Raw genomic sequence first — 15974 nt, 5'->3', positions numbered from 1 at the left:
TTATATACAGAGGGTATATTTATTTATAAAGCACTTAATCAGCACACACAGGAAGGCACATTGAAGAGCAGGCACACCTGGTTAAAAAGACAAAACACAACAATTATTCTTATACAGCAAGTCCCATCCCTGTCACTTGCCAAATCTCCTACTTCCAGTATAGAGCTATTGGACATTCAACCCCAACACTTCATAACATGTCCCGACAACTACTTTCAGGAGGCCATCACGGCAGAAGGAGTACGAGGTCACAGTGCAAGCAGCAAGGCAAGGGCGGGTTCTGATCCCTTTAAGTGAACAATGTCACAATGATGATGAGGATGATGACCAGAAGCAGAACGGAGACACATATTGCGATGTAGACTTTCTTCTGCAAAGTAAAGACGGCACTTGGTCAGCCAAAAGGACCTACTGGAATGTAGCACACGCAGTGGTCAAATTAAAGTTCTCCAAGTATGGGCCACTGTACCTCCAGTGACTGTCTAAGAAGATTACATGATTTACACACCTGCCAGCAATGAGTGTGACTAGAATAGTGGAACTGATTGCACGTTATCAGGACAGGCTCAGACAGTGCTGGGTTTATATCTAATTTAGGGGATCTGACTGCACATTATCAGGACAGGCTTAGACAGCGCTGAGTTTATATCTAATGTAGGGGATCTGTCTGCACGTTATCAGGACAGGCTCAGACAGCGCTGGGTTTATATCTAATGTAGGGGATCTGACCGCACGTTATCAGGACAGGCTCAGACAGCGCTGGGTTTATATCTAATGTAGGGGATCTGACTGCACGTTATCAGGACAGGCTCAGGCCATGCCACGTCTTGCTTGGTTTGGGGTTTTTCCCCCCATTCTCTATAATACTCATTTTAAAGTGATCCTTTATTTTACCTTTCTTGCTTTGTGCTTATTCTCCACAGCCTTAGTGAGCTGTTTTTGGGCACTCTCCACATAATCTTTGGAATGCAGAATATTTTTCTCAATGTTATCTATTGTCTCCCCCTGAAAAAATAAGAGACATTGAAAGAAGCAAAAGATGACTGAACAGGTGCCACAGACATAGAACACGTAGACATCAGAGGGTGTAAGAAGATGAAGCATTTAAAAAAAAAAAATAATAATAATTCAGGATAGACTGGAGTACTTTAGAAAATAAATAAAATATGAATACTTTAACCAAAGTAGTACACAGATAACAGACATAGCTCAAGGTGCTATGAATGAGAATGGGTTGGTAGAAGTGGTTGGCCTGGATGACGGACTGCACCCCACCTGAGCTTCCACCTCCATAGCGAGAAATGTGAACATCTCATGAAGCTCCACAATGCTCTTCTCCAACTTTAGGATCTCTTCATGTCGCGCCTCAATCTCATTCAGAGCCTGTTTGGCAGCCTGCGTGTCTTGTAGGATCTGTAACAGGAGAAGCACAGTTAGCACAGGCTCTGCAGCCAAACTATAAGAATCCTTTACACCGCATCAGCGGCTAATCCGTAACAATCCCTCACACTGCATCCAAACAGTAACAATCCCTCACACCGCAGCCAAACAGTAACAATCCCTCACACCGCAGCCAAACAGTAACAATCCCTCACACCGCAGCCAAACAGTAACAATCCCTCACACCGCAGCCAAACAGTAACAATCCCTCACACCGCAGCCAAACAGTAACAATCCCTCACACCGCAGCCAAACAGTAACAATCCCTCACACCGCAGCCAAACAGTAACAATCCCTCACACCGCAGCCAAACAGTAACAATCCCTCACACCGCAGCCAAACAGTAACAATCCCTCACACCGCAGCCAAACAGTAACAATCCCTCACACCGCAGCCAAACAGTAACAATCCCTCACACCGCAGCCAAACAGTAACAATCCCTCACACCGCAGCCAAACAGTAACAATCCCTCACACCGCAGCCAAACAGTAACAATCCCTCACACCGCCGCCGCAGCCAAACAGTAACAATCCCTCACACTGCATCCACAACAATCTCCACACACCCCATCATAGGCTAATCCGTAACAATCCCTCACATCGCATCCACGGCAAAACAGTAACAATCCCTCACATCGCATCCACGGAAAAACAGTAACAATCCCTCACACCGCATCCAAACAGTAACAATCCCTCACACCGCATCCAAACAGTAACAATCCCTCACACCGCATCCAAACAGTAACAATCCCTCACACCGCATCCAAACAGTAACAATCCCTCACACCGCATCCAAACAGTAACAATCCCTCACACCGCATCCAAACAGTAACAATCCCTCACACCGCATCCAAACAGTAACAATCCCTCACACCGCATCCAAACAGTAACAATCCCTCACACCGCATCCAAACAGTAACAATCCCTCACACCGCATCCAAACAGTAACAATCCCTCACACCGCCGCCGCAGCCAAACAGTAACAATCCCTCACACTGCATCCACAACAATCTCCACACACCCCATCCGCGGCTAATCCGTAACAATCCCTCACATCGCATCCACGGCAAAACAGTAACAATCCCTCACATCGCATCCACGGCAAAACAGTAACAATCCCTCACATCGCATCCGCGGAAAAACAGTAACAATCCCTCACATCGCATCCACGGCAAAACAGTAACAATCCCTCACATCGCATCCATGGCAAAACAGTAACAATCCCTCACATCGCATCCATGGCAAAACAGTAACAATCCCTCACATCGCATCCATGGCAAAACAGTAACAATCCCTCACATCGCATCCGCGCCAAAACTGTAACAATCCCTCACATCGCATCCGCGGCAAAACAGTAACAATCCCTCACATCGCATCCGCGGCAAAAACAGTAACAATCCCTCACATCGCATCCGCGGCAAAAACAGTAACAATCCCTCACATCGCATCCACGGCAAAACAGTAACAATCCCTCACATCGCATCCGCGGCAAAACAGTAACAATCCCTCACATCGCATCCGCGGCAAAACAGTAACAATCCCTCACGCTGCATCCAAACAGTAACAATCCCTCATACCGCATCCGCTGGCAAACAGTAACAATCCCTCACACTGCATCCACAACAATCCCCCCACACCCCATCCGCGTCTAATCCGTAACAATCCCTCACATCGCACCCACGGCAAAACAGTAACAATCCCTCACATCGCACCCACGGCAAAACAGTAACAATCCCTCACATCGCACCCACGGCAAAACAGTAACAATCCCTCACATTGCATCCATAGCTGAACCGTAACTTATTAACTTAGCATGGAGTTAAAACTAGCAGATGTAATACTTAGAAGTCACCACTAGCCGCTCAACGCGTCTCGTCTGGGTTGGGGACTTCCTCAGGGATTCTGCTTTTACAGGTCACAGTATATAATAATTAATCTGCTGTTTTTAATTCCAATGTAAGTTAATTATTGGATTTATACTACATTGCCTACTTGCACTACAATTCTATAGATTTTCTCTTGAGTGGATGACTTCTCATTGTCACTGAAGACTTATGGTGATCTGAGCAACAAGAAAATGTAACCCTTTGAGGGGAGATGTTTTACAAGGCCTCATTTCAACATTCAAACGGTGAGTGGCCAATTGGAACTGCACATTTTGGCATATTATCTGCACAGTTATACACTACGTTGTTTTGCTTTTTGCTCTTCAAGCAGACGTTTCTCACACACAGGACTGTCCTACATTTAAGTGTTCAGATTTCAGTCCTCACTCCGATCTGTGGGGCGTTTGCATGTAGTCCTTACATTGCAGGTGAATACGTTAATCTGTCCACTCTCCAACATCTCATCAAACTTCTCATCAGTAACGCTGTGCCCGGCTGTGAAACACGGAGAAAGACATCTTACAGGTATTGCGCACAGAGGAAATTAGAGATATCAGCAGAGAACATAAAATAGTGTATTCAATGTGTATACCGATCGTTCTCTTTCACTGGTAAATAAATACATTTTTATTTTATTACCTAAAGTACATTTTCTAATAATTCTATCTGTATGTTATTTCATTATAGTTTCACATAAAAAATAAATAAATCACATTTTGCAGCAAGATTTTTATTCCCCCCTGAGCACAGCAATATCATGTGTTTTTCGGTCGGAAGAGATCGTGACTGTCGCACCGAATTTGGTGCAGTGATTTAGCAGTTATTACAGTTAGATGGGTTCTTCAAAGCTAGCAGAGAGAGCAGAGGTATCAAAAAAACCTGCCGAACTGCAAAAGCTGCTGCACAACGACCCGGGCTAACCTTTGGCAACATCCTGATGGCACCCCGCTACCCCACTCTTTGGACCAGTGGGGGGGAGATCCCAGTCCCCACCCTGGAGGCTTCATCACTTCACCAGGGATGTGTGGTACTGCCACAAACAGCGACAGCACACCAAGGCATACCCAGAATGGCAGAAACTGCATGTCCCCACCTTATCTATACCAGAGTGATGTCCAAGCTGGACAAACTCCTCTAGGGTTTTGGAGGAAGCTGCACTTCCAGCAACCTGTGCCTGCCCTACAAGCTGAGCAGGATCACTCGCCTCAGAGTGCTCAACACAAGCCTTGGATCAGGCCCAAGGCGTTGGGAGCTGAGAGAAAGCGCAAGAGTCGGAGAAGGCCGCATCGAAGGCCCGCGAGGGGTGCGGTGCACAAGTCTGTCTCAAAGGAGGGCACCAACAGAGCAGAAGGAGGGAGTCTTAGATGGGAATCTGTAAGGAAAGAAGAGCAGAAGGAGCCAAGGGTGATAGCACCAGCTACATCATCGTCAACACACTCTACTGTATGGGACTGCTTTCTGCCCATGGTGGGCATAGGCTGAATAACCTGATGGACACTCTGCTCAACCTCCTATTACACACAGTCAGGAGAAATTATGTTGGAGTCAGGGTATCTTTGCTTCTAAGCCTACTATTAAGAGATTGCATACTATGTATATTAGCTTGCCTAAATCTGTTGTCCCTTAACCCTAAATTTCTGCTGGCATGCATCAGATAATTTTATTCCCTCACTTGTGCTACCATTTATGTAGGATCTCTCTACAGTCTCACCAGGGCTGCCCAGGGTGGTGTATTCAGTTGTTCACTTAACCTACAGTTACAAAAAAATTGTGCAGTTTTAACGCTTCAATCTTTCGTATCATATGTCTTTCATGTGCTGCATTCTTTACCATATTGTTGTTCTGTAACACTAATGCACAACGAAAATAAAGAATATAAAAAAGAAAAATGTGCCCACACCCTCAGACTTGAAGTAGGGGATATATATATAAAGAAATGATGAAAAGAGCACTCCAGAGGACTTGTTAATTAGTTTTTATCGGTGTTAAGAAAAATCGACGTTTCTTGATAAAACAAGATATTCTTGATAAAGACCTGTGGGTCGAAACGTCGATTTTTCATAACACCGATAAAAACTAATTAACAAGTCCTCAGGAGTGCTCTTTTCATCATTTCTTTGTTTATCTACGCTCTGCAGCACCGAGGCGATTTTTGAGTGGACAATAATCTTAAGGTAGAGTGCCAGATTCTGTATATAATATATATAATATATATATATATATATATATATATATATATATATATATATATAATATATCGCTGCATTGACACCAATAAGCCTCTAGTCTTTATCGGGCTGCCAAGTCACCCCTAGTTCACTTTGGGGCTCTCTTATCTAAGGCCAAGGAGCAATGCGTATAAAAGAAAAACAAAAACAAACAAAAAATAAACAAATGAAAAAACAAAACAAAAAAAAACCACGCAACTCTTGGAAGCCGAACTTGTTAAAGACCCAAATCTTGGATCCCACTAGCCACATCCCATACAGCGCACCCAGCTACTGTACCATGACCACGTACGCCCAATTACTGCCCCATTCACAATTTTTTTATTATATGAATATTTTGCCCCTACTTGTTTACTAACAGCATATGTAAGTTAGGATTCTCCTGGGAACGGATGACGTTTCCCAGCGACCATTTAAAATTTGCTCATTTCTCTTTTTTTTTAGAGACTCTACCCCCTGCCCTGTACACGACTATACATACACCTTCCATCCCTACCTTCTTATAGGTATTGCAGCTTCCTGCGGTGACAGTAAGGATCTCGGTCCCAGTCTCGGATTGGACTTGAGACAGTCACCAAGGGCTCCCCTTACGCTATTTAATGGTGAGAAAAACTGTATATAATATGTGTGGGTACAGTAAATGTGTAAGAGGAATATTACAGCTAAACACAAACACCGAAGAAATGTAAAAACAGCCCTGGTCCCAAACGGTATGAAAAATGAAAAGCGGTCTGGTCACTAAGGGGTTACAATGAAACAATTCTTCACTAAATTTGTATGGGCCCACAAACATCCCAAACTATCTCTCGACCTATTAACACGACCAAAAACAGGGGGGGGGGGGGGGGGGGGGGACGACTCTGATTGCCCAACATAGGCATAGGCCTCTATCACAAAGCGATTATATTAACCAGAATATATGAATAGACCAACTGACACCAGAGACACAATGGGTGCAAATGGAGGACTCATTCTTTCTGATACCACGACACATGATCCCTTGGCACAAGACAGGAACCACCTTTCTCCGCCCAAGCCAAACCCCTCATCTTACTATTACCCCATCCATAGCCCTATTCCCTTCCCACTAAACCCACTGACAGATAACACCCTCTTCCCACCGGGTATACCCACACACTCATACGATTTTTTAAAGGTCCCTGGCACAACAGCTTATCTTCGTTTGACGTCGGTTCTGGACGGACACTTAGTTAAGCCTCTCGACGGTCGGATGAAATCAACCCAACCTTTAGTCCTCCTAACGTACAAATATGCCCAACTCTCCCACTTCATACACTCCACGGAGAACCTTCTTAAAGGATCACGTGTACTCCTCGCATCCTCAAGCGCAAACACCTTTCTATATTATACAAAATGTTGCAAGAGGAACACAAGGGACAGTTGACTTACTTCACCGTATTCCTACTACACCAGACCCCACGTCCTAAACCTAAAAAAAAAAAACTAATATTTCACTTATTGTCGACAGCAAACCTTCTCATGCCAGTAAAATGGAAGAACACCCTACCCCCCTCACCTAGGGAATGGATACAAAGGGTTGAAACGATTAGGCTAACGGAAGAGATTAATGCCTCCTTATCCCATAAACACCATTTTTACTCAGCCACTTGGGAACCGTGGTTGAAGTTTCTGCCGGATAACCCGGGAACGTAACAAACTCACATCAGCCACTTGTCACCACGCCTTTCTCATTGGTGCTCTATGCTTTGGTGCCACACTATATCGAAACGCACATAACATTGTGGTAACATATAGCTCATGGAACGTGAGCTACCCTCCCCCTCTCCTAGCATAGCAACAGAGAGGCCCGAGTGGGGCACCTGGGACTGATGTAGTCCCCATGTTTATTGTTATATTGTCAGATTTGAATTACCAAGCAAAATCGGTTGTGCACATTTCCGATACACGGGCTCCAGTATCTCCTGCCTCACCTATGAAAGGGTCCTTTTGATGACCGAAGTGAGAAATGGCCCTGATTTGAGTGAAACCCACCCAAAGAATATACTGGGACCCCAACAGTTTCCATCCATACCAAGTGCACATGGTATCATCATACGCTGGAAAGTACAATGTAATGTGTTCCTGCATAATGTTTTCGATCATTTATTATATTGAGGTACCCACCTTAAGGGCTTAGAGTATTGCTTATACACTGTACTGCCATGTTTACCACATTAAGATAACTCTACTGCAGAATACATGAATTTGTTCTCTGTAAATACCAATAATTTACAATATTTTCAACTTTATGTACTACATGACTATGTAATGTTATGTTATAACGAAAAAAAAATTAAAAAAAATACAATTTGGATAGAGATCATGAACACACAGCTATTCCATCTCACAGAATTCCCTGCTCGTCCATCACTACACAACTCCCAGAACCAACGGCTGTTCCCTTCTTTTTATATCCTCCACTATTCCGTCTCCCAGAACCATCTACTGTGCTATCCCGTTTACAGGGCTCAAGCTTTACACTTGCCACTAGCCTCTGGCAAGTGAATATTTAGCCCTGGCAAGTAGAAATTTTAGCTCTGCTCAGCATACAATGGGCTTTCTAGGGCTTAAGTGTGAATAACTTTCACTTGGCTAGTAGCATAGAACTTACAAATGTAAGCACTGCCCTTAATACCCCCGCTATTCCTTCTCCCAGAATCCTCTGTTATACCATCCATTTAATACCAAAAGTTATTCCATCTCCCAGAATCCTCTGCTCTTCCATTCCTACCCCCCCAGAGTTGTTTCTGGTTACATGTCTGTGGCTGCTCACTTACTGATCTGAAGCTGGCGTTTGATCCTCTTGACATTTCTCTCTTTGTACTCTGTCTGCGCAATGTTACACCGATTAATCAGCTCAATGAACTTCTTAGACAGCACCCCATGCTACGAGAGACAAGGAGAGAACGTATGTAAGAAAGTGACAAAGCTAGGCAAACAGTGTGCAAGACACAGAGTAAGATTGTAGCTAAAATAACAGCAGAGAATATGCACATAAAACACAGGCAAGGTGTGTGAGAGAGAACACAAAAGTAAGTCAGAGAGAAAGAGTGTGCACGTAAAACAAGGACAAGGAAGCGTGGATAAGTCTCCATCCATGAGAGATAGAGAAAGTGTGCACGTAAAACAAGGACAAGGAAGCGTGGATAAGTCTCCATCCATGAGAGATTCACGACAAGGGACAGAGAGGGAGAGTGTGCACGTAAAACAAGGACAAGGAAGCGTGGATAAGTCTCCATCCATGAGAGATAGAGAAAGTGTGCACGTAAAACAAGGACAAGGAAGCGTGGATAAGTCTCCAACCATGAGAGATTCACGACAAGGGACAGAGAGGGAGAGTGTGCACGTAAGACAAGGACAAGGAAACGTGGATAAGTCTCCAACCATGAGAGATTCACGACAAGGGACAGAGAGAAAGAGTGTGCACGTAAAACAAGGACAAGGAAGCGTGGATAAGTCTCCATCCATGAGAGATAGAGAAAGTGTGCACGTAAAACAAGGACAAGGAAGCGTGGATAAGTCTCCATCCATGAGAGATTCACGACAAGGGACAGAGAGGGAGAGTGTGCACGTAAAACAAGGACAAGGAAGCGTGGATAAGTCTCCAACCATGAGAGATTCACGACAAGGGACAGAGAGGGAGAGTGTGCACGTAAAACAAGGACAAGGAAGCGTGGATAAGTCTCCAACCATGAGAGATTCACGACAAGGGACAGAGAGGGAGAGTGTGCACGTAAAACAAGGACAAGGAAGCGTGGATAAGTCTCCATCCATGAGAGATAGAGAAAGTGTGCACGTAAAACAAGGACAAGGAAGCGTGGATAAGTCTCCATCCATGAGAGATTCACGACAAGGGACAGAGAGGGAGAATCCTAAAATAATTTGTGTTCGGATGTAAAAGACAATAAGACCAACAGACAGCCCAAGCAGAGACAGAAACAGAAAAAAAGAATTTGTTCTAAAAGACAGTCTAACAAGAGATAATTGTCATCCTAGAGAAATATGAAATCAGAGAGTGTCTGAAGAAGCATCGAGTGTGGTACACTCACACAGAAAGTACCTGCGTTCTTCTCATTCGAATATGGACATTAGTCATGACCAACTCTTCATCCTCCGTTACCTCGATCTCTGGAACAGACAGACATTCAAAGAGGGTGAAGGCAGTCAGAGTGGGGAAGATGCAAGAGGAGAGATATTATAGGCAGGACAGGCAAGAACAGAGGAACAGTCAGATCAGTCAAACATCCAGTGGGTTACAGAGGAATACACAGTACAGGCACAGAGAGCATGAAGCTAGATGAATAAACAGAGAATAAAATGCGTTATTTCAGACATGAAGGGAACTATAATAAGGTCAGTCAAAATAAATAAAATTAAAAAGGAGGTGACAGGTGAAAGAGAGGACAGACCCCAAGACTGGAAGAGGAGCTTACTTTGCAATTTAGCGCGAATGTCCTTGGCTAAACGTTTTATCTCCCCTCGAAGATTTTCCAAGTCTCTCTTCATATCTAAAGAAAGGGAATAGATTCACTATAAGCAGCAATTGCACACAATCTTCTTGGACCAATGCAGAACCTACAGGACCAATGCAGAACCTACAGGACCAATTTCTTATCCAGTTGGAACACGATTTCTGCTTCTTATGTGACACGCATGGCTGATGGCTTGGTACACTTGGGTACAACGTCATGTTTACGTATCCCTCGGTATGTCAAAGGACCAATGACTGACATGTTCCTTTTAGGTGGTGTGACAGGAGGCGTGACCAGGGGAGTGGTTACGGGGGCATTTTAGGCGACTTCATGATCTACTGATTTACATAACTGAAAAGGTAACTTCGAACTAGATCCAAGCATCTGATTTACACAGACTGATTTCTGTGAATTTTACTGCTGTGAAGCTCTCTTATACCAGCAGACCAAACAAACATTCTGAACTTTTAGAAAAAAAAAAAAGGACGCTGAGAATTGAGCTCAAAATAAGTATAGCTGATCCACCCCTAGAAAACTATTTATTTTAGTAATTTCTCCTTTCTATACTAAATGGGGCTCATGGTCTCTTTATTATCACTTTATGAAATATCATTCCAGTCCAGGCCACTAGGTGGTGCATACAAACCGTCCTCAGGAAGTGGCATAGTGAGAATTTTCACTTGGCTGGCTTCCAACTGCTTCACCTTTTCTTCCAGGAGTTGCAGGGAGTTTCTGATGTCTTGAGTCTAAAAGTAAAAAACCCCACAAGTAATTAAAAATACAGCATAGACACTGAGAAACATGTCACAGCATCCACCCAGATCAGCTTATCTTCACCATGGGTGCGGGTTAGTACATTATGCAGTGCGCAGGACAGGGAGACCCAAAACATTAGGTTATTATTAATAAATCGTATTAAGTTGAAAACAAAATGAATCCTAAGAAAGCCAGGCCGAGACTCTAGCTAGTTTTGAGAATTATTAAAAGTCAGTTAAATTTTGCCAATTCACAGTCAAGTGAATAAAATCCCTGACAGACATTCTGGGAAGAATACAAGCGCTGTCTGTAGGTTCTATGTATTATTTTAACTAACCTGTCTAATATAGAGCTGATCCCATTCTTAATAAGAAATATACTGCAGAGAGATTTAGAGATTTGGAGAGAAGGGCTACGTGAAAATGTACAGAGTACAAATATAATTTGTAGGTAGTGCAGGTAAGCAAGTGTAAAATTTGCTCTGCACACTTCACCCCAATAAGCTCTTTAATAGCATTTACTGGGTGAGAAAGTCCCTCTTACGTTTGTACAGCCTGAAGCCCACCACTAGGTGGCAGTATGGCCAACAGGATACTTGCACTGCTGCCTTTACTGACCATACGGCTAATGTGGCCCTAGCAATGCTGCAGTGGCCCATCAAGGCCTATTATGCCAAAGGAAGAAGCAGCGTTTAGAATTACCGTTTCCAGTAATTGGGCATTTTTGTCGTCTCCTTCTTTGCTTCCATTTGCTGCTGAATTAAGGAAACCTCTGCTCTCCTCATTTTCAGAGCCGCTGTCATTCTGGGACAAAAATAAAAATATGACTTGAGGAATGTGCAATGAGAGCAAACACAGAGCCCGGTGACAGGACTGAACACTTACAGTGAAAGTACACAGAGCCCAGTGACAGGACTGAACACTTACAGTGAAAGTACACAGAGCCCAGTGACAGAACTGATCACTTACAGTGAAAGTACACAGAGCCCAGTGACAGGACAGAGTTTACAGTGAAAGTACACAGAGCCCAGTGACAGGACTGAACACTTACAGTGAAAGTAGACAGAGCCCAGTGACAGGACTGATCACTTACAGTGAAAGTAGACAGAGCCCAGTGACAGGACTGATCACTTACAGTGAAAGTAGACAGAGCCCAGTGACAGGACTGATCACTTACAGTGAAAGTACACAGAGCCCAGTGACAGGACTGAACACTTACAGTGAAGTACACAGAGCCCAGTGACAGGACAGAGTTTACAGTGAAAGTACACAGAGCCCAGTGACAGGACTGAACACTTACAGTGAAAGTACACAGAGCCCAGTGACAGGACTGAACACTTACAGTGAAAGTACACAGAGCCCAGTGACAGGACTGAACACTTACAGTGAAAGTACACAGAGTGAATAAACAAGAAAAACAGAAATATGAGCATAAAGGCACTCGAAAGGAAAGAAACTGTACAATGGAATCAATTAATATAGAAAACAGCAACGACAATAGATTTTTTTAATGTCTTCATTTAGTGCAAATCCCTAAACTCTACGCTCCCCACAAGCAGCATGGCCAGTCGGTAGCCTTTCATTCTAATCTATGGAATCAGAACTACTAGGGTGAAACTGTATGGGATGATTAGCACAATGTCCCAGCTCTCTCCGGGGACTTACTTGTAAGTTCAGTTATCAGCTTTCAGTTCATGAAAACAGTTGAACTACAATTCCCAGGGATCAATGAAAGAAGAGCACTGCTCCAGCATTGTAACCTTGCCACTCTCTGATATAAATGTCTTTGTTTATGCAGCCCTAGCCACTTCTCCCCTGGCTGTGACTCACACAGCGTCCCTACACAAAGAAAGACGTCTTCCCTTATTGCACTGTGTGCTTAATTTAACCCCTTAAGGACCAAACTTCTGGAATAAAATGGGATCATGACATGTCACACATGTCATGTGTCCTTAAGGGGTTAAAGAAACACTATAGGGTCAGAAACTCGAACATGTATTCCTGACCCTTTAGTGTTAAAAATACCACCTAGCCTTCTGCCCCCAGGGTTAGATATCCCCCTAAGGCGGCACAATTGGGGGGGCTTGTATGATCTTGGCACCAATGACCAGTAGAGTTACAGCAAGGGTAGTAAAGAGAAGATGTACTTATTTAAAGAGACCATGTTACAAGAAGCAGCAACATTCTATTAAATCATACAGGAGACCCATTCAGTGATATGATGCAGAGGGGAGAGAAAAGCAGGAATGGAAATGTATATTAGAGGGATGTCATTGTAAAGGGAGGCAGACTGTGAGATGAGAGGGATTATATAGGATGGGAGTGCTGGACGTTTGAAGTTTAAGGGCTGCGTGTGTTTATGGGTTAGTTGTGAATTGTATGGGGCATGGCGCTTTGTGAGGAAAAGGAGAGAAACAGATTAACCCCTTAAGGACCAAACTTCTGGAATAAAAGGGAATCATGACGTGTCAGACACGTCATGTGTCCTTAAGGGGTTAAATGTTTCATGTTAAACTGATAGAATTAGTAGCGGATATAATAGGAAGCAATGTTCAGGGATTAAGAGATGGCTGACATTTCTCTTTAAAGGATTATTAAGCGGTCACGTCACTAGTGCGGAGGGTCAGGGCAATAAAAAGGTTAATGTACTATAGAGGAGATTGCAGTTGATAGAATGGAGAAAGCTGAATGGAAGGTGGAGGAAGGGGATCTGCTAGACAGACGATGATAGTAATACGTATAGACGTGGCGTGGAGTAGGAAGAATTCATGGATTTAAAAAGAGGTTAAAGAAGGGAAGACGTGCATGGGATTCACTGCACGGTATGTCACTGCCATGTCACCGGGCCCCAGATACAGGAGATGGGCAGAGTACGGGTTAATGGGGAACCTGACACAGCTGATAGCAATCACAGTGGTTATGGTACAGGCTGACAGAGGGCAGTGACTGGGGGACTGGGTTATGGTCACAGTGGTTATGGTACAGGCTGACAGAGGGCAGTGACTGGGGGACTGGGTTATGGTCACAGTGGTTATGGTACAGACTGACAGAGGGCAGTGACTGGGGGACTGGGTTATGGTCACAGTGGTTATGGTACAGACTGACAGAGGGCAGTGACTGGGGGTCTGGGTTATGGTCACAGTGGTTATGGTACAGGCTGACAGAGGGCAGTGACTGGGGGACTGGGTTATGGTCACAGTGGTTATGGTACAGACTGACAGAGGGCAGTGACTGGGGGACTGGGTTATGGTCACAGTGGTTATGGTACAGACTGACAGAGGGCAGTGACTGGGGGACTGGGTTATGGTCACAGTGGTTATGGTACAGACTGACAGAGGGCAGTGACTGGGGGACTGGGTTATGGTCACAGTGGTTATGGTACAGGCTGACAGAGGGCAGTGACTGGGGGACTGGGTTATGGTCACAGTGGTTATGGTACAGGCTGACAGAGGGCAGTGACTGGGGGACTGGGTTATGGTCACAGTGGTTATGGTACAGACTGACAGAGGGCAGTGACTGGGGGACTGGGTTATGGTCACAGTGGTTATGGTACAGGCTGACAGAGGGCAGTGACTGGGTTATGGTCACAGTGGTTATGGTACAGGCTGGCAGAGGGCAGTGACTGGGGGACTGGGTTATGGTCACAGTGGTTATGGTACAGGCTGACAGAGGGCAGTGACTGGGGGACTGGGTTATGGTCACAGTGGTTATGGTACAGACTGACAGAGGGCAGTGACTGGGGGACTGGGTTATGGTCACAGTGGTTTTGGTACAGGCTGACAGAGGGCAGTGACTGGGGGACTGGGTTATGGTCACAGTGGTTTTGGTACAGACTGACAGAGGGCAGTGACTGGGGGACTGGGTTATGGTCACAGTGGTTATGGTACAGACTGACAGAGGGCAGTGACTGGGGGACTGGGTGATTTAGTAATAATTAATGAATACAGGTCTGGAAAGGAGTAGAATGGAAAGTTAGAGCAGCAGCAGCCTGTGAGCAATGAGAGGAAAGCAGGGAATAGAGAGGCAATGCTGGGATCACATGGGGGAGGGGACTACAGCTCCCTCTGTTACAGGACTACAGCTCCCATGATGCTCTGCCAGCCATTCTAACTCCATACAATGGGTCTTACATTCCCAAGCTCGGTGGTCCGGTCCCTCATGCCGCCCTGTGCTCTGTATTAGCGCGGTGTCCTCGTTATTACACTCTGGGCACTTTATTTCTACTTCTGCTACAGACGTCCGCGCATGCGCACTCCGCCCTCAGCGCACCCTGGACTACTCCACCATCGAGACTAGAGAGAGAAGGATAGAGGGGCAGGGGCGGGGCATGCTGGGATATGGGAGGACTGGTTGCTGCAGTGGCTCCCAGTGTGCTATGTGCAGGCTGTGTTTACATGTAATGTGTGCTGTGTGCAGGCTGTGTGTACATATAATGTGTGCAGGCTGGGTGTGTATGTAATGTGTGCAGGCTGGGTGTGTATGTAATGTGTGCAGGCTGTGTTTAAATGTAATGTGTGCTGTGTGTACATATAATGTGTGCAGGCTGGGTGTGTATGTAATGTGTGCAGGCTGGGTGTGTATGTAATGTGTGCAGGCTGTGTTTACATGTAATGTGTGCTGTGTGTACATATAATGTGTGCAGGCTGGGTGTGTATGTAATGTGTGCAGGCTGAGTGTGTATGTAATGTGTGCAGGCTGGGTGTGTATGTAATGTGTGCAGGCTGGGTGTACATGTAATGTTTGCAGGCTGGGTGTACATGTAATGTGTGCTGTGTGCAGGCTGGGTGTACATGTAATGTGTGCTGTGTACAGGCTGAGTGTACATGTAATGTGTGCTGTGTGCAGACTGGGTGTACTTCTAATGTGTGCTGTGTACAGGCTGAGTGTACATGTAATGTGTGCTGTGTGCAGACTGGGTGTACTTCTAATGTGTGCTGTGTACAGGCTGAGTGTACATGTAATGTGTGCTGTGTGCAGACTGGGTGTACATGCAATGTGTGCTGTGTACAGGCTGAGTGTACATGTAATGTGTGGAGACTGGGTGTACAGGTAATGTGTGCTGTGTGCAGGCTGGATATACGTGTAATGTGTGCTGCGTTCAGCCTGGGTGTACATGTCATGTGTGCTGTGTACAGGCTGAGTGTACATGTAATGTGTGCTGTGTGCAGACTGG

General features: G+C 45.0%; 1 protein-coding gene across 1 annotated transcript; it reads right to left on the bottom strand.

Moving 5' to 3' along the window:
• On the bottom strand, positions 1–15071 carry LOC134571014 (syntaxin-4-like). Its single transcript, XM_063429047.1, has 10 exons — positions 14932–15071; positions 11504–11605; positions 10693–10792; positions 10008–10082; positions 9635–9702; positions 8352–8460; positions 3747–3820; positions 1276–1413; positions 895–1005; positions 1–370 (listed from the first exon to the last, which is right to left on the bottom strand). The coding sequence occupies exons 1-10, from the start codon at positions 14959–14961 to the stop codon at positions 290–292; spliced, it is 888 nt and encodes a 295-aa protein (XP_063285117.1). The 5' UTR covers positions 14962–15071; the 3' UTR covers positions 1–289.
• Positions 15072–15974: the final 903 nt, after the last annotated feature.

The sequence above is a fragment of the Pelobates fuscus genome, chromosome 8, assembly GCF_036172605.1.
Source record: "Pelobates fuscus isolate aPelFus1 chromosome 8, aPelFus1.pri, whole genome shotgun sequence".
In the NCBI taxonomy this organism is placed as follows: domain Eukaryota; kingdom Metazoa; phylum Chordata; class Amphibia; order Anura; family Pelobatidae; genus Pelobates; species Pelobates fuscus.
Note: the sequence above shows the minus strand (reverse complement) of the source record. Positions and strands in the feature narration are given on the sequence as shown.

Bases quoted from the DNA above. Each gene is read 5' to 3' on its own strand.
- LOC134571014 (XM_063429047.1), bottom strand. From the start codon at position 14,961: ATGAGGGACCGGACCACCGAGCTTGGGAAT. The intron at 11,606-14,931 runs GTAAGACCCATT...TTTTTGTCCCAG, and splicing joins GGACCACCGAGCTTGGGAAT to AATGACAGCGGCTCTGAAAA. The intron at 8,461-9,634 runs GTACTTTCTGTG...TGTCTCTCGTAG, and splicing joins TTCGAATGAGAAGAACGCAG to CATGGGGTGCTGTCTAAGAA.